Here is an 18,718-nt window from a genome sequence, read left to right on the forward strand (position 1 = left end):
CAAAATAAACAAGGCAAGAAACAACAAGTGTTGGAGAAGATATGGAGAAAGGGGATGTGGAGAAAGGGGAACCCTCTTACAGTTGGTGGGAATCAAGTTGGTGCAGTCACTTTGGAAAACAGTGTGGAGATTCCTCAAGAAATTAAAAATAGGGGGGCCTGGGTGGCTCAGTGGGTTAAAGCCTCTGCCTTCAACTCAGGTCATGATCCCAGAGTGTTGGGATCGAGCCCCGCATCAGGCTCTCTGCTCAGCGGGGAGCCTGCTTCCTCTCTCTCTGCCTGTCTCTCTGACAACTTGTGATCTCTGTCTGTCAAATAAATAAATAGAATCTTTAAAAAAAAAAAAAAAGAAAAGAAAAATAGAGCTACTCTATGATCCTGCAATTGCACTACTGGGTATTTACCCCAAAGATACTGATGGAGTGAAAAGAAGGGCCATCTGTACCCCAATGTTCATAGCAGCAATGGCCACAGTCACCAAACTGCGGAAAGAACCAAGATGCCCTTCAACGGACGAATGGATAAGGAAGATGTGGTCCATATACACGATGGAGTATTATGCCTCCATCAGAAAGGGATGAATACCCAACTTTTGTGGCAACATGGACGGGACTGGAAGAGATTATGCTGAGTGAAATAAGTCAAGCAGAGAGAGTCAAGTATCATATGGTTTCACTCACTTGTGGAGCATAAGGAATAACACAGAGGGCATTGGGAGATGGAGAGGAGAAGTGAGTTGGGGGAAATTGGAGGGGGAGATGAACCATGAGAGACTGTGGACTCTGAGAAACAAACTGAGGGTTTTGGAGGGGAGCGAGGTGGGGGGGTGGGTAAGCCTGGTGGTGGTGCATAATCAACTTTTATTTTTAAATGTTAAACTTACTACGACTGATCAAGAAAGATCAAGTATGATATCTTTAAACATGCAATTTTTGAAATTAGAAAATTCTGGCTTAAAACAAGTATTTTTTAAGTTGCAAAAACATTTCATGAAGGTGTTGACCACTTCAAATATTGAATAAGATCTTCTCTCTCGCTCTTTTTTTTCCCTTAAGATTTTATTTATTTGAGAGACAGAGGTCACACACAAGTAGCAGGTGCTACAGACTCCCTGCTGAGCAAGGAGCCAGATTCAGAACTCTATATAGGACTGGATCCCAGGAACCTGTGATCATGTCCTGAGCTGAAGGCAGTTGATTAACTGACTATGCCACCCAGGCATCCCTCTCTCACTCTTCTTTTTTTTTTTTTTTTTTTTTTTTAAGGCCAGCAAAGACCAGGAATATATTTCTTTGGGTTCTCCGAAAGAAATTCTTTGGTTACTTTGGAAATTCTCCCAAAGAAGTTCTTTGGTTTCCTCTCCCCAGACAACACCTTTGTTTTTGTTATCATAGGATAAGAAAATCCTGGTGTTTGTCCTGTTTTTCACCCAGAAAGACCCCAGAGATTTGGACCAGTCCTGTGTTTTCTACTTTTTTCCACTGTGTGGCACTGAGCACATTTTTGAATAAAGATCCTTTTGTCTGCTTCAGCATCTCCCATTTTGCTCATAGGGTCAGCAGCTCTGCCCACTGCCTACCTGGAGAACATTTAGCTGTCACCCAGGCAACACGTGCTGCAAGTTTGAGGCTGGTGGTCCCCCAGTGATGCCTCAAAGACCTGTGCTGGAGGCCCAGCCTGGCGTGCATTTACAGGTCTATTATAACCTAATCTCGGAAGTGACATATGAGGAGGTAGGGATGAATCACTGAGGTTAAGTTTGAGTCTAGGTGCCATAGAAAGCAAAACCCAAGATCTGAGTGTGAAATTGTAACTTGGAATCACAGTATGTGATGTGAAATAATATAAGCTAATATGTTTGCACACTCACCACATCCAGGAATTATTCTCAGCACTTTACATGTATTATCTCATTTAATCCTCAAAACAACTCCATTGTTATTACCCAGAAGGGAAAACTGAAGTACAAGAGGTGAGCAGCAAAGTGGGAACACTGCTATAAAGAAGGACTTACCAGGACATGAACAGAATTTGAGTGTGGGGGGAAGGTAATTGGCTGTGACCAGTGTCATATGGAAATTTTCCTGGCTGATGAACCACCCTTTTTAGTTCTCCAATGAGCTCAATCCATGCAGTGTTAGGATGCATTATCAGGGGGCCACAGCAGCTACCCAGGGGAAATGACAATCCAGCCAAATGTACCATAGTCCATTCATGTAATAAGCACTGGGAACAACCTAAACCAGAAATTCTCCCCTGATAGGATCCCTAGAATGGTTCCTAAATAGCTTGGTCTCAGGGACTCATCTCTGCCCCCAAGGCTCTTTCTGATTTTTGAGTTGCTTGTGAAGTCTGGAGAGGTTAAGAATAAGAAAGTTTCATTCTTGAAGGAAGCAAGCCTGAATTTATGAAGCAGACTGTGGAGAGGAATGCCGAATGCTCGCTCTTTATTACATTTGTCCCCAACATGTGCAATCTGGGGGTTCCCCAGAGCAGGCTGTTTTTCTGCACACATTCTGAATGTTCCTCCACAACGGAAAACACCCTCCAATGTTTCTACTCTGCTTCTCAGCCAGCTCCACCCTTCGGGCACACCCTAACCTGTTTTTGCTGCAATTCACAAGATCCCTTTACCTTCCCTTCTTTTCATTTTCCCTCCGTCTCTGTTGTTCTCAGTCTCCATCCTTCCAGCCTGTTGCCTCCTAGGTCCTGTCCTATAAAGCCACACCTGTACTGACAAGGGCCTGAGTGTCTGCTAAATTAATGTCAACAAAAGAAAAAAAAAAAAGAAAAGTGAGCCCCAGATACCCGAGAGGTGAGCTGCCCCGGCGCGCCGGGACTCCGTGTAACTGAGAAGGGCCTCCCCGCCTTCGCAGGCTCCACCTTGCAGGATACCTCGAGCTCTCAAGTGAAGGGGCCGGGCCGCTGATATTAATAAGCTCCGCAGTCCCGCGATGGCGCGACAGGCCTTCCCCAACTGCAGACGGGGCAGGGGCCTTTCGGCCTCCGACCACCCGAGGCCCGGGGCGGTCAGACAGCCCCGGCGGGACGAGGCGGGACGCAGCAGGCCGCACCGCCTCGCCGCGGTCTGGCCCTGCAGCGTCTCCAGGTGCCCGGGTGGGGCCGTGAGCGCGCAGTCAGCGACTCAGGCATGCGGGCCGCGGGCGGGGCGGCGCGGGCGGGCCGGGGCTGAGGGACACTGGTTGCCGGTATCTCAGCCGGGGAGTTTGTCCGGCCCGCCCGCCTTTCTCAGACAGCTTCTGGCGGCCCAAGTGGACGTGGTGTTGCTTCGGTCACCCTCTGAGGGGACCACAGGGCCCCGCACGGGTAGGTGCCTGGAGAGGGCAAGGCAGGGGCAGAAAGGGGGCTCAGAAAACTAGGTGTCGGTGGCGGGGCTCGAGGGGGCGTGCGGGAGGCGCGGCGGTGAGGGGGGTCGGGGGAGGCCTCCACGGGCCTGGGCCCTGCCTGCACGCGCCCCCCCCCCCGACCCCCTCCGCCGTGGCCCGGGCGGCCGGTATCCGGTATCGGTGTCCGGTATCTGAGCCGCGGCGGGTGACAAGCGGGGGTCCCCGGAGGGAAGGCCGCGCACTCGGAGGTCTGGGGGCGATTCTGGGGCGCCGGGCGGGCCCCCGTGGGCCTGAGGGGTGTGCGCGCGCGTCGCTGAGCCGGGGCGGTCCGGAGGTGGCAGCGTGAGACGGTCGGGCCGGCCCAGAACTGCTGAGCTCCGGCAGGACGGCCCCGGCGCCCCGCGGGTCTCGCGTCTGTTGCGGCCTCCGCGGCTCCCGCACGCCCGCCCCCCGCCTGCGCCCCTGCAGCGACGACACCGCGGACCCGCGGTCGCGCACGCGTGGGGTAGGGCCGTGCGGATCCCCCTCGCCCCAGACCTGCCGGGGGAGGCCGGGGAACCGGTCTCCCAGCGCGCGGGCGCCAGGGCCGCCCTGTGGGGTTCGCGCGCCGCGGGCGGGGCCGGCTTCAGGGGCCGCGGGTCGCCGCCCGCCCGCGCGCTGGACGGCTGACGAAGACGGTAGCCCCAGCCCACCCCGGCGAGTTCTTCTTCAGCCAAGTGGGCGTCCCTGCCCGCTCCTGCCCTCGGGGTTCACGCGGGCGCCGGAAGGGGTGGGCATGGAGGTGCGAGTTGGTCGGTTTTCTCATCTCCTTCTCAGGGGTCACAGGGAAGAAGCAGTGGCACCTCTCTCTAAACTTGGGCTCCTCAGCTCCTAAAAAGCTTTTTGTTTTGTTTTAAAGATTTTATTTATTTCTTTGAGAGAGAGCATGAAAGGAGAGGAGGTCAGAGAGAGAAGCAGACTCCCCGTGGAGCTGGGAGCCCAATGTGGACTGGATCCTGGGAGTCTGGGGTCATGACCTGAGCCGAAGGCAGTTGCTTAACCAAGGGAGCCACGCAGGCGTCCCTGTTTTGTTTTTTTAAAGTAAAACTCTACCCCCAGGTCCGCTCGAACTCAGGACAGAGATCAAGAGTTGAGAGCTCTATGGACTGGGCCGGCCAGGCACCCCTCTAAAAGGCTTCTGATTGCCTGCTTAATAGAAACGACTTGGAGCTTTTAAAAGTGAATAATCATTTAGTGGATTTAAATCAGTGAAAGTCATGTGTGGGCATAGATTTGGCACATGAGTGGACTTTTCCAGATAAATCCGTATGTGCAGTAACTTCAAATTTCTGAAGAATCGTCTGTATGTACAAAACTTAGTACCAAATTGCTGTCACTTTTGGTAATTCATTTTATCCTCAAAAGTAGTCCTTTTGCAGATAAACTTTATAAGGTGAAGTTGAACAAGATAACTGAAACTGTGAAAATAGCTGGCGATTTTAAAAGAAGTAGGATTCAGGGGCGCCTGGGTGGCTCAGTGGGTTAAAGCCTCTGCCTTGGGCTCAGGTCATGATCCCGGGGTCTTGGGATCCAGCTCCGCATCAGGCTCTCTGCTCCGCAGGGAGCCTGCTTCCTTCTCTCTCTCTGCCTGCCTCTCTGCCTAGTTGTGATTTCTCTCTGTCAAATAAATAAAATATTTTTTTAAAAAAAGGAGTGGGATTCAAATGATATTCGTTTAAGATTATTTATCTGTTTATTGGGGAGAGAGCAAGCTAGTGGGGGTAAGGAGCAGATGGAGGGAGACAAGCAGACTCCAAGGTCAGTGAGGAGCCAGAGGCAGGGCTCCATCCCACTGCCTTGAGATCCTGCCCTGAGCCAAACCAACTGAGGCACCCAAGCATCCCCAAACTATATTCTTAACATTAAAGTTTTACTGTCCATATTACGTTACTGCTATGATTTAGGCTTTATCTCAGGCTCCCCCTGTCCAAGGTCTCAGAATCATTAAAAGCACAATTTTTATTTTTGAATAGGGCTATGGACAATGTGAGAGTCAGGCCAAATCTGTGGTATCCTGGGAAACAACTGATCCTATCACCCTTTAGAAATTTATTTTTGGAATAAATAATAGATGTGGACTTGTTGCTTGTCATTTCTCTTTTTCGAGTAAGGTGCTGTATACAAGAAGAAAACAGAGTTAGCGTAGCTGTTCTCTTTTTTTGGATCTTGAATAACTGGAAGTTTGCTGCACTCAGTTTGTTGGATGGGGAAAGTCATTCCAAGTTTGAGTCAGTGTCAGCAGCTGTCCTGTCAGGGAGTGAAAGTGGGAAAAACCCAAGTTCGCTTCCTTATTTCTATTTCCTCTACCCTTGCCGCACTTTTCTCTGCACCTTCACTAAGGCTATATGACATAGTCTTCAGAGTACAAAGATGTGCAGTGCACTCCCTCATTTCATAGACAAGAAAACAGAGTAGTGAAATGACAGCTGAAAGTCATACAGCTCTTGAGAAGCCCGCACCGGGGTCCTTGCTGGGTGTCCTGTGAGCAGCACTCTGTGCTGTTTGAGTTTTCTGTCTGAGAGCCTGAGGAAGGAGTTGAGTCACACCTGCTGGGAATCAACGGCCTTAGAATGGCATGCACACTATCAGCCACCTGACCTCAAAGTAGTTGCCAGCTGAGCCCCCAGGTACTCTCTGGGGACACAGGGAAGCCAGTGTCTTTCCTTCAAGATCCGGTAGTTAATGTAGTGCTAAAAATCCATTTTTTTTATCATTATTTATTTGAGAGAGAGACAGTGAGAAAGAGCATGAGAGAGGATAAGGTCAGAGGGAGAAGCAGACTCCCCATGGAGCAGGGAGCCTGATGTGGGACTCGATCCCAGGACTCTGGGATCATGACCTGAGCTCCAGGCAGTTGCCTAACCAACTGAGCCACCCAGGCGCCCTAAAAATCCATGTTTGTTGAAAAGGCAAAACAAACCCATATTAAAATTGTGAACGAGCTTGAGTATCTCATCACAGAGGCACCATGGAACCCTTCACACCTGTGAGAGGCTGTACCATTCGTGCAACTCCTAGCAGCTCTGAGAAGGGAAACTGAGAGCACGAAGTGCCTGGTGAATAAAGTGGGCAAATGACATCCACGCCTGGGCCGCCATGACAGTTCCCTGCTGCTCTTCCTGGGTGAGGTTTTTCAATGACCTGGCTTCCCCTCAGCTTTCCTCCAGTTCTCTAGTGAGACTTCTGCCCCTCGGAGGCATTATGTCACGGACCTTCCAGTCAGCATTGATGTTGCTGCCAAAATGTGCTGGTCTTCTTTCTGAAGTTTCACCTGTGGTACCGCATCCTGAAGATGTGCTGATTCCGAGCTTGCAAAGAAACCCCACTATACTAGTGGAGTACAGGAGAGCCGACTTAGAGCCAGACTGCTCAGCTCAGCCACTTTTCGTCTTCATCTGTGAGACGGGGGTAGGGAGGAACTGAATCCTAAGAGGGATTGTGAAAAGTAAATGAGTTAAAACACGCAAGGTGCTGAAGGTAGTGGCTGGCACAGCGTGTGTAAGCTCTCATTGTCAGTACCTGGGGTGGAGAAAAGGGGAACAATGGGTATTTGGCACTCTCAGGGTTTCAGTGTTTAGGCCACACCATCACTGTTGCTAAGATTCACCCCACTCAAAATGGGGAACAGAACACAAAGCCTCGGGCTTCACTGAGTTCCTCCTTTTCTACCATGTTTTATTTTTGTTCAAGTCAATCACTGGATTGACTTGAGTGTCAATCCACTCAAGTGGATTGTGGAGTGTGCTAACAGAAGGACATTTACTGGAACATCAAAGAGTCATTCACCTTGGTTTTTTACTGCTTCATCTCAGAGCACTGGAGTCTAGTGTGCAGAGGAACCACATCCTCACTGTGGTTCCTGTGAAGACAGGAGTCTGGCAGACTCTCCTTTCGTGCAGATTTAGTCGGCTCTGCCCCTCAAGAAGCTTGTTGGAACCCAGGAGTCAAAAAAAAGCATGACAGGACATCAGTTCTTTGGCTGGTATACTAAGCCAAGGGTCATCTTTCAAATACAAAAGTAGGAAGGGAGTCTAGGAGGGACATGACTGAGTTAGAGTCAAATACTGCTTTTAATTGTTTTTAAAACTTTTCTCTTTTTTTCTTTTAATTGTTTTAGATTGGGGAGAGGCAAAGAGAGAGGGAGAAAGAGAATCTTAAGCAGGCTACATCCTCAGTGCGGAGCCCTGTTTGAGGCTCGATCTCACAATCCTGAGATCATGACCTGAGCAGAAATCAAGAGTCCAACACTTAACCAACAGAGCCACGCAGGCGCCCCTAAATTTTTCTCCAAATACTGTGTTCCATTTGAGTTCCGGTAGTTTGAATGCTGCGGGAGATTATAGGATGCAATTAGTAAGAATAGTTGCAGCCTCAATAAAAGTCCCAGCTACACGATGGATAGTGAGTTTAACTATGTGCTGTGTCTGCAGACATTCTGGGAGACCCCAACTGTTCAGTGTGCTTGTGTAAATGAAGGAACAGCTTTGCAGGGAAGAAGAAGAGGGGAAGCTGACTCCCAGGGAGCTTTACCATCTGACGCATGGGAATGACAAGGTGAAGGAACTAAAAGCAGCCATGGTATGACTAAGTGCTAGTCTGAAGTTTATGAGTGTTTGCACTGAGCTTGGCCAAACAGGTATTTGAGAGGTAGGGCCAGGTGGTGAGATTATTTGAGGCATGTGAGCACCAATTTACGAGTCAGCTTCTTAAACATAGGTGATCCTGAAAAGTCTCAGTAAGCAAGCTTTTCTGTGTATTGACAAAAAATTAAAAGTTTTAAAACAAATCAACCAAATCAACCAAACAGAATGCGCAAATTAGAGGAAACCCCAGTGGAATTGTCCCCCTCCCCCAGCCACTGTGAACCCACTTGTGAGTGCATGCGTCTGTGGCTTCTTGTTAAAGGGGTCTTCTAAGGAACTCCTTTGTAAAGCAGGGATCCTTTGTAACAAACCTAGTTGCCTCTTTATTCCCCTAGTTTCTCTAGTATGTAAATTTAGTTTTTATTAAATTATATAGATAGAACAGGTACATTTAAAACCTGGTGACTTTCCAGAGTGTACACGGATGTTTTCTCCTGCACCTACACTGTTTTCATGGTTCTGGTAGGTCATCTGGAAATTTCCTTGTCCTTCTGTGAAGATGAAGTACATGATTGTGTTTATTTAGTGCTCTTTTTAAGGGGAAATGGGAAAACTGCCTTATGGTCTAATTTCTATTTCTTTTTCCTTCCTTGAGGATGGCCCCATTTTGGTTTGCTTTGGGGTAGGTAATTCTGTGAAATCTCAAAAACAGTATTTTCTTTTGAAATAAGTTGTTTGGAGAGAACCTTTTAATTTCTTCCTGTGCCTCTTTTTTCTTTTATTCTTTTCTCAGCCATACAGTTGGTGGTTAGGCTCTGAGGTAATAATATGTTTGCTTAGTTGGGAGAAGGCCAAACCTCTGTTAATTTTTTTTGTTTCCCTGAGATTGACCTGTAAAACTTAGGGTTTGTTTTGTTTTGTTGATAAAGTGTCTGGAAATTATGGGATAGGGGTTACATGAACTCTTAACAAAGCGTGCCTCAGCTTTCTTCTCCTTTCACCTGAAATGAAAAGCGATACTGTATTTCCTCCAAGCTTAATTCATGAGCCTGCCCCTGCCTGGCGTCTACACATTTTAATGCTGCCTGCTTTTTACTGGTTGCCCTTTGCAGGTTCACGAACAGCATTGTGAACAGTATCTTTGGTGCCAGGAACCAAGAGCCAGTTCGCGGAATTGTCGTCCCATTCACTAGGATTGCTGCGAGTCTCTGGGAAGGTCTGTGGGTGCGTCCAGGTGCCAGGCCAGGGGAGGCACACCTGGAAGCCATTTTCAAGAACTTTTGCCACAGGTGTAAAAGACTCCAGGCCTGCAAAGATGCTGAAACAGATACTATCAGAGATGTACATAGATCCCGATCTGCTGGCAGAGCTCAGCGAAGAACAGAAACAGATCCTGTTCTTCAAGATGAGGGAGGAACAGATCCGCCGATGGAAAGAAAGAGAAGCAGCAATGGAAAAAAAGGAGTCCTTGCCAGTGACATCCAGGCCAAAGAAAGGTAAACTTACCTGAGTCTCTTCCGTGAATGTGTTAGTAACGTGGCTCCTGGCTTGTTTTCACAGTTCTCACTCGTCAGAATCAAGTCAGGGGCAAGTTCCAGTTTGGTAGATGGACCCTAAATGTTGTTGAGATTCTAACAGTGTAATTTATCAGCTTGAAGTTTATATTTACGTGCACATACCCACACGTGCACGGCATTAGCCATGAATTTGTATAGCTGTAAGCAGATCTCCTACTTGAAACCAGACTGACCTTAAGCTGAAGTAAAAGGTACGGTTTGATCTAAGGGGTCCTAAGGAAGGGCTTCTCTCCCACTTACTGTCACTGAGGTCTGTATCCTATTAGCAGCATACGAAGGCATTAGATCAGGATTCTTATAGCAATTATGTTTACATTTCTTAGACTTTAAGAGATTTTTCTTTGCGTTATCTTTTCTTAGGAAAACTCCCTGTTAAAATGTAAATACTGCTGTGGGGGAGGGGGAGTCAGGGAGTCATACTACACATTTTTTTTAAGTAATCTCTGTGCCCAGCAAGGGGCTCAAACTTGTGGCCCCGACGTCAAGAGTCACATGCTCCACCGACTGGGCCAGTCAGGCACCTCCATACTACACATTTTTTAATGTGAGTTAATTTTTCAGCTGTCTTTCTTCCTGACCCAAGGAACCCCTGGTAGCTTGAGAGATCCTTTTGAGACCATGAGCAAGGAATTCTTGTACATCAAGACTTGAAGCATACACAGACGCAGATGTAGAAAAGCACACAGTAACCACCTCTGCTCTTCACCCTCCCCTAGCACAAATTCTGTCCCGGATGAATACCTAAGTTGTTTAAAAAAACACAGTTTTTCAGGGTCACTTGCAGAAGGCATTCCAGACTAATTTCTCCTCATTTTTCATTAAGCCAGGAAAAAGAAAATGTAATAAAACCATTCAGGGTTTCAGAGATGGAGAAAATGAATCTCACTTGCATGCTGGTATATACAGACTCAAAAAGGAAGTCAGTTTAGTGACCTTTACCTTATGCTCCCTTTATTTGAAACCTTTCCAATTAAGCCTTTATATGGAAATAAATATGACTATTGCATTTATTGTTATCAATAATAGCTATTTATTAGAAACATGTTTTGTCAGACACTACACAAAGCACTTCTATATACAGTAGGTCTTATCTTCACAAAACTTCTGCAAAGTTGGTATTGTCTGTTTTATAGGTGGTGAAACTTAGAGAAGTTAAGTAATATATGCAAAGTCATACCACCAGTAGGTACCCAGATTTACTGGATTTCACAGACCTGAAATAGAATTTTTACTTCAGTAAGTAACATGTCCAAACTGAAGCACGGCCCTTTTATCTTTCTTAACTGGCTTATACATCTCCCTGCATTGCTGAGCCAGAGTTCATCAGATAGAGCTGGACCTCTCTGGGCACCATTGTTCATTGTGAAGAGCATACATTGATGTGTTGGGTAACTTTGGGACTGGTGAGAGCTGAAGGGTTCTTGCCCCTAATATCAGTGGCCCAAAATGTAAGACTTTGTAAGACTTTGGGGTTCTCGGGGCACCTGGGTGGCTCAGTGGGTTAAAGCCTCTGCCTTCGGCTCGGGTCATGATCTCAGGGTCCTGGGATCGAGCCCCACATCGGGCTCTCTGCTTAGTGGGAAGCCTGTTTCCTCCTCTCTCTCTGCCTGCCTCTCTGCTGACTTGTGATCTCTGTCTGTCAAAGAAATAAATAAATAAATCTTAAAAAAAATACTTTGGGATTCTCACATTTGCTGAAGTGGTCTCCTTGTGACTACTTAAGACAGCAATTTCATTTCTTTGCTTAAATTATCTTTTTGAAGTGTTTGACTCTGCCTTTTAGAAAATCTATATTATTTTATTAAATGATCAATTAAAAAGTATGTTAGTATATGCGGTGAACATTCTATCTGAATTTCATGCCAAAAGTTTATTACTCTTTTAAACGTAACACTTGGAAAAATACATTTTGCACTAAATTAATTCTCTCCTATAACTACAGAAAAAGAAAAGTTTTGAGATTCTTTCCCAACTTTCCCTAAAAGACAGCACTTTTCCATCTTTCATCCTCTTCTGCCTTTGAAGATAAAGCCACAGATAGTACAAGGCAGTGTTATGGCTGGTGCTCCCCAGGAGTGTATCTGTACTGCGGACCTACTGAATGCTTAGGACCCACCTAAAGTGCCTAGCCGCACTTTAGTACTGCTTTTTCATAGCAGTTCTTAGCCAGGCCAGATCTTTAGAGATTGTCCTTTTCTTGGCTCTTTAAATATATCTTATGCCCTCCCTCCCCCTCATTCCTTTGTGCCATTTTAGCTCATCACTTGGCAGTTCTTTCATTGTCACCTGGTCACTTTCTTCTCTATACCGTCCACTATGGTAAGTTTTCAAAGAACATCACTAAAATGTTTGCATATTGTATATACCAAGAACCTTTTAGCAGTCTTACAACTACAGTAGAAAGGTCTGAAAAGCAATTAGAAGTATGGATTTAACTTAGTAATAGAGCAGAAAAATCATTTCAAAATGTAATGGGGGAATGTGATTTTTAGAGAGGGGAATAATTCTGTATCTCCTCTGGCTGCTGGAGGACACATATTCGGAGATCCAGAGCTTGGTGTCCAGGAGGGCATCCCCTAGCCATGTGTGGCTACTGAGCATGGTGAAATGAGAATAGTCTGGATTGGTAAAAGTGTAAATTACCAGATTTCAAAGACTTGATTGGAAGAATGATATAAAATAACCACATTAATGATTTTGTACTATTTCTTTTGCTCTGGTAATGGGGCTGCTAGAAAATGTGTAACTACAGAGGTAGTTCGCATTTGGACAGTGCTGCTCTAGACTATAAAAGTAGCACCACGGAGCTGATGATGTATCAGACCTGAGCTCAGTCTTAAATTTATTATCTCATTAAATCATCACAGCCACGCCTGAAGCTGAATTACCGTTCACATTTTACAGATGGAAAACAATGAGGCTGGGACATTAACTAGCTTGCCCAGGGCAACAGCTAGTAAGTGCAGAGCTGCAACAGACCCTGAGTCTGACTCTCCCAAAGCCGGCGCTGTTGACGAATCTGCTACATGTCCAGCTCACCTGGAGCTTAAGACGCTGCTTTTGTCTGCAGGTGCCTTGCACACATCCAAGATGTGTGCTTGTGTCAGGGCCCTGCCTTTGTTCTCTGTGATTTCTTTCTGGTAACATGAACAGTAGACGCCCTCACTCAGTAGAGGACTGGCCAGCACTTGTTTCATTGGGCCTCCAAGCCGACAGAAACCTAGGCAGAAGGCTGGGATCTGGTCGCTGTGTGTGGTGCGGGAGGGGCTATGTGTGCCCTTGAAATGGACTTGGATTCATGAAACTTCATTTGCTGCATTCTCGTTGCTACTAGGTGAACATGTTTCCTTACACAGAGCCTTCCCTTTTCTGTGAAATGGCGGTAAACCACCGGTGTCTTCCACCTGCAGTGGCACTTCTCCCCTCTCTTCTCTGCTAAAGCCAGTGCAGTGACTCCATGGAAGGATTCAGTTTTGATCTCATCAGTTCCTCAGCCTCATCGGACTCTGGAGTGGCCTCTCTGAGTCTCTTTTTCACCTCCGCCTGACCCCCAAATGTCCATATTCCCCAAGGGTGCCTCACTCTGCATTGGTGGTTTATAACCTGGAGGTGGGGTTGAGAGGCTTAGAGACTCCTTTGAAAATTTAGCGAGAGCTTGGATCAGGGAAAACACACAGTACACTGACAACATTTTGTGTATAGTTTCACAGTGTTCACCGTCTCCCTAAATCTTGTTCACAGACTCTCAGGTCACAGATCCCAGGTTAAGGTCCCTGTGTTATCTCCCTGCAGTACCACTTCTACGTTTTTTGTTTTGTTTTTAGAGAGAGAGCATGAGTGGTGGTGGGCAGCAGGGGATAAGGGTTGCAATGGACAGAGGAAGAGGATAAGAGAGAATCCCAAGCAAGCTCTATGCTCAGTGTGGACCCAGACACAAATCTATGACCATGACCCTGAGATCACCACCTGAGCCAAAATCAAGAGTCAGACGCCCAACCAACCGAGCCAGCCCGGAGGCCTCCGCTTCTACTTTTCAGGGGTTAAACACCAGCCATGCTCAAAGCCATACTGTTAAACCAGGCCTCTTCACCTGCTTCGGCCTCAGTGTCCATTCCGCTAATGAGTATTCCCATTCAGAGGACCCATAAGCTCATCAGCATCACCTCAGTCCTCCTCACCACCCCCAGGTCTGACCCTGCCTCTCATTCTCTGTTATAATCAGTGGCACTGCTTTTTCCCCTTGTCACTACAGCCAGAAACCTGGAAGCCACACAGCTAGTCACTGAACCCATAGATTTTATGTCATTTGTTCCTTTGCCTAGAGCTTTTCCCTTACCAAGGTTCTGGTCTGTTAGGATGTGCCAGACATAAGCATTATATTTATGCTATTTCATTTAAACCTCACAAGAATCTGGGATGGTACGTGTTGTCGCCTTTCTTCTTATAAATAAGGAAACAAACAGGGAAAGTCATTTGTATGGTTACTGTTGTTTGAACCCAGGTCCAGATCTACTCCAAGTCTATTCTGAACCACTGGTTCTGGCCTTGTCTCCTGCCCTCCCCTAACTTTGAGCTTGATAGTTTACCCGGGCTTATCTTCATCCCTGGTGAGCCCCTGCATGTGGATAATTATGGATCTCTTCTTCCTGTTCACCTTCCTGAGCCCCTGTAAGGTGGTCTCCTCTCCTGACTCAAGTTCTCACTTGTCTGTAGCACCACCTGCTTTCCTGGACTATAGCCCAAGCACCAGGCAGGTTCTCCAGCTTCCTTTCTGTCCTTTTGTCTCTAAAATAAGCATAACAATTATTTAAAATTTTAAAGATGGACCTTAGTATTAGCAACTATAAGATTATGAACCCAGGTTAACAAGTCTAGCAAACAATGGGGAAACCAACAGTTGTAAGTAATTTCAGGAAGTCCCTATGGGACTCTGCGAGCACGGGGGGCCGGGTCTTACCTTCTGGCCTGTCCTGCTCTTCAGGGCCAGGAGGAAACGTGACCGAGGCCCCACGCCCGAGCTTGCGTGTCAGAGCCCTATCTGCGTTCATTGTCCTGGCGGACCTTTTGGTGGGTTTCCCTTTTGCTCTCAGAAGTGTTTCAGTTTGGACGATGCATTATGAGACTGTCTTAACACAGGTTTTGCAATCACATGGACTGGCTTTGAATTCTGGTTCCAAATTCACTAACTCTGTGATCTTGGGCAAGTTGAATACCCTCCCTGGACCTCAGCTTCCTCATTATAAGATGGAGTTAGTAACGGCCTTGGGTGATACTCTAAATATTTAATGGCAGACATGGCATGGCCATCAGTTAGAAGGGACATGGCTATACCGCTTGCATGCTAGAGGTGCCCATCAGCCTGGATCTTTTGGTTTCTGGATGTGGGGGTGGGGGTCCCTACAGGAGAGGCCAGAGTGGCAGGAAATAGTTGAGAGGTTGGGAGTTTAGGCAAGTGTATCATATTTCAGCAACCTGGGTATTGGTAGGTGCTGCTGTCGGTCCTGATGATTCTCCCAATGTGTTTAATATGTAAATTTGTCAGGAGGCCCTGGTGTTGCTGCTCTGATTTCTGGTCAGTTTTTGGTCTTCTCTTTGTAGGGACATGGTATATACTTCTTCTCTCTCCATTTCTCGTCCTCGCTTGTTACTATGGCTGTCCTTCTGAGTTGGATCTAGCTGGAGTGGAGACCAACTGCTGACCCTCTGAATGAGCCTTAGTTTGGGGAGAGCCCTGGGGTTTGCACTGACCTGAACCCGATATGATCCACACGGACACTTCCAGTCTCTCCCGCCACACATCTGCTGGGCCCTCCGTGTGAGGGGAAGTCAGACACGATGATGTGAGCAGTGTCACAAACTAATGTAAGGCTGATAAGCCTGGCCATTCCCATGCCAAGCGTCGCCCCATTTCACAACATTGCCTCGTTAGAGTCTGTATATGGTGGACAAGGTATGGATGAGAGTCCATACCTGCTTAAGAACTGCTTTGTGGTGTGGTATGAAGCAGGACTGCTCTACTGTCCTAGAAAAGTTGGTTTTAGAAGTTCTCAGGAATGGGGCGCCTGGGTGGCTCAGTGGGTTAAAGCCTCTGCCTTCGGCTCAGGTCATGATCCCAGAGTCCTGGGATCGAGCCCCGCATTGGGCTCTCTGCTCCGCGGGGAGCCTGCTTCCTCCTCTCTCTCTGCCTGCCTCTCTGCCTAGTTGTGATTTCTCTCTGTCAAATAAATAAAATAAAATAAAATAAAAAAGAAGTTCTCAGGAATCTCTAAGCTAGCAAAAATGAAGAACGCTGCAGCACACAAACATGATTCAAGTACTGTGGGAGCAAACCTTATAATTAAATGGAAGTGCTATGAAAAGGTCCCTCTCTCACTGTCCTCTGACTAAAGAGTGCATAGAATGTCAAGGTGAAGTAGACAAAAAATCCAAAATGTGTGGATAGCATTAAGTTATAATAAGATGCAGTGCCTGCCCCAGTAGGATCTCTTAAGTGTATACATTTACCTTGATGAAGGACACTGGGGCCAGAAATGTGGGTAAGTCTATCAGTTTTCAGCTCTTGGCAGACAGGAGCTTTCCTTCTCTTCTTGTCAACATTTTCTTCCTTACCTGTTCTTCCTTACCACACTCCTCCTACCATCATTCCCCTGGCCTGGTCCCTGGTATCCTTCTGCTCTCCCCTCCCAAAATCCTAAGTGTCAAACTTGTCCTGTTTCTTCTATTTAAAGAAATCTTTCAACCATCCTTACTCCTAAGCTGCCCTTTCTGTCTCAAAGGCCTATAATACAGTGCCTGGAACATAGCAGATGCTCGGTAAATATTTGTTGAACAAATAACTGAATCCTCTTTTACTTCCTTGCTAATAAACTTCCCCAGAGCACATACTTACTTACAGCCTCCACCTTTTACCATCCTTTCTGTCCTGCTTTTGTAGCCTGTCCCCCACCTATCTCCCTAAAAATACTCTCCAAGGTCAGAGACTGCTGAGACACCCCTCAAGGCTCTCCATCCCCCTTTCTGTGTCTCCAGGGCATGGAAGCACCCTCTCTCTTGGCCGCATAGCAGTGCATTCTCCCCAGGCTCCTATGTTATGTCATGTTTAGGAATCAGAATTTTTTTTTTTTTTTTGGCTATTTAAATCAGAATGTTCTTTTTCTTCCCTTTTGCCTCCCAAGTAGACCACATGCTTTTCCAAGGTTCTCACAAGACTTCATTCCCTTTGCAATTTTTCTACACCAGTGACTTCAACAATGGCAACTGTGAAGTAATTCCCACATTCACACTGTCCGTCTCGACAGCATTTCTGAACTCCAGTGCCATAGTCCAGGTATCTACGGAAGCTCTCTGTGTAGATTGTTAGTAAAATTAAAAATTTGTTCTTCATCTCCAAAACAGCTCAAACAAATTTATTTTGTTGATATTGCTGTTTCTGCTTATTATGCCGCCATCCTCTCTATTAGTAAGACTCAAAATATTGGCATCATCTTTGAGTCCTTCCTTTCCAGCCACCTGAATCTTAACTGACCTTTCCCTCATCTGGACCGCGGGTACCTCACTTCTGGTCTTCCACCCCTCACATCTCCCCAATTCTGTCCTCACTCAGCCACTGGACAGCTTCTCCTACGTCCCTGACCCACCCCACATGCTGATGTGGCAGAGCACTTCCTAAATCCCTTTTCTGACCTTGGCACCATCTGCACAGTGACCGTCATGGACTCTTCACTGGTCATTTAATCAAGAAACATGGAACTAATATTTTTGAGCATTTATCACATGACAAGCTTGTGAGGTCCGACTCACTACCTCTGTTTTATCAGAGAGGGAACTCAGGCTCAGAGAGGTAAGGTATCCTATACATGGTCACATAAAGAGTTGGTGGAAACCCTGGGATTTTTAACACCACTTTTTGGCTTTATGCAGTGCAGGACCTAAGTTTAAATCATTTAGCCAGGTGTCTGGGAATTGTGCCTTGTGCCCTGTGCCCTCTGCCCCCTGCATGATCCTCAGTGCACAGCCTTCTGTGCATCCAAAGCTCTCTTCATCTCTCACCGAGACCCTGACTCCCTACAGCCCTTCCCTGATTTCCTTCTCTGGTCTTCGATCACACCATCTTTGTGCAGTTGACCAAACTTACACCCTCCAAAACTGAATACAAAGAACTTCTTTTTTCTTCTGCGTGCTTCCAAAACGATTTCCAGCAAATCCTCACTGGACTTAAAATCTGTTGTGGTTTTGGTGTATGTTCCCCTGGTCCTTCAAACCGATTAGTTGTTCTTCTTACACATTCCCTTAGCACCCGCTCACACCCCCTTCCCCAAACTGTATTACTTTTATAATTAATTACGTGTTTGATTCCTATCTCCAGCTAGGATATAAGTTCCCCGAGGGCAGCAGCTGGTCTGTCTTGTTCATAAGTGCTTATGCACGTCTACCTCAGTGCCTCACACATAGTAGATATGCAATAAAATTCATTCAATAAGCAGCCTAATGCCTTGCTCTTTCTCTCGAAGACGCTAGGTGGCTTGCAGGAAAATGGCCACATCTGTTTGATCTCTGTAGCACCTGCAGCATTTAGCTTGTCCACATCATGCTCAGAGTCAGAAACTCAGTACATTTTTGTGGCGTGAACTAAACAGGCCTGAATAGTCTTCCCCTTCTTGGTGTAAAATTGAGGGTGTCAGAGCTAACACTCATTTTACTAGAATAGCTTCTCCAGCAGCCTCCGCTAAGGCTTTAGGGCATGGTGGGGGAGCCCTTGAGGGCCCTCCAATCTCTTTGCTCTCGGGTACACTGAAGAGCTCCTGAAGGTGAGAAGCGCTCGCACAGACGTCATCATCAGTGCCATTCTGTCAAGAACCCTTCTTTCGGCGTCTGGCTGAATGTGACACTTCTCTTTCTTGCCTCCAAGCCATGGTTTCTTTACCTCCACCATATTCTTACCACGCCCTTGCTTCTAAAATGTCAAGGCTCTAGTCCTCTTCTTTGGCAGTCTTTTCTACTCGTAGCATCCTCCTCTGTTCACAGGCGATCTTGGGGTTTCTCCCCCACCTCACCCTTCCAGGCAGCACCTTCTTGCCCTAAGAGTGACATCCCAGCCTGCAGCCCGCGGGGCTCCCCAGAGAATGTGTCCTGCCACACTGAGCAATGCTGCCGGCTCCCTGGGTCCTCCCTCT

The 18,718-nt window shown here is 46.9% G+C and overlaps 1 protein-coding gene across 3 annotated transcripts in view; it reads left to right on the forward strand.

Moving 5' to 3' along the window:
• The first annotated feature begins 3,201 nt into the window (after positions 1-3,201).
• Positions 3,202-18,718, forward strand: part of SH2D4A (SH2 domain containing 4A) — a 60,296-nt gene continuing 44,779 nt past the window's right edge. For all 3 annotated transcript variants that reach the window (XM_045997111.1, XM_045997113.1, XM_045997114.1), the window contains exons 1-2: positions 3,202-3,326; positions 9,081-9,464. In XM_045997111.1, the coding sequence (XP_045853067.1) occupies positions 9,284-9,464 (181 nt within the window). In that variant the 5' untranslated portion in view covers positions 3,202-3,326; positions 9,081-9,283. The remainder of the gene's footprint in view (positions 3,327-9,080; positions 9,465-18,718) is intronic.

Source organism: Meles meles, chromosome 2 (genome assembly GCF_922984935.1).
Source record: "Meles meles chromosome 2, mMelMel3.1 paternal haplotype, whole genome shotgun sequence".
Lineage (NCBI taxonomy): Eukaryota > Metazoa > Chordata > Mammalia > Carnivora > Mustelidae > Meles > Meles meles.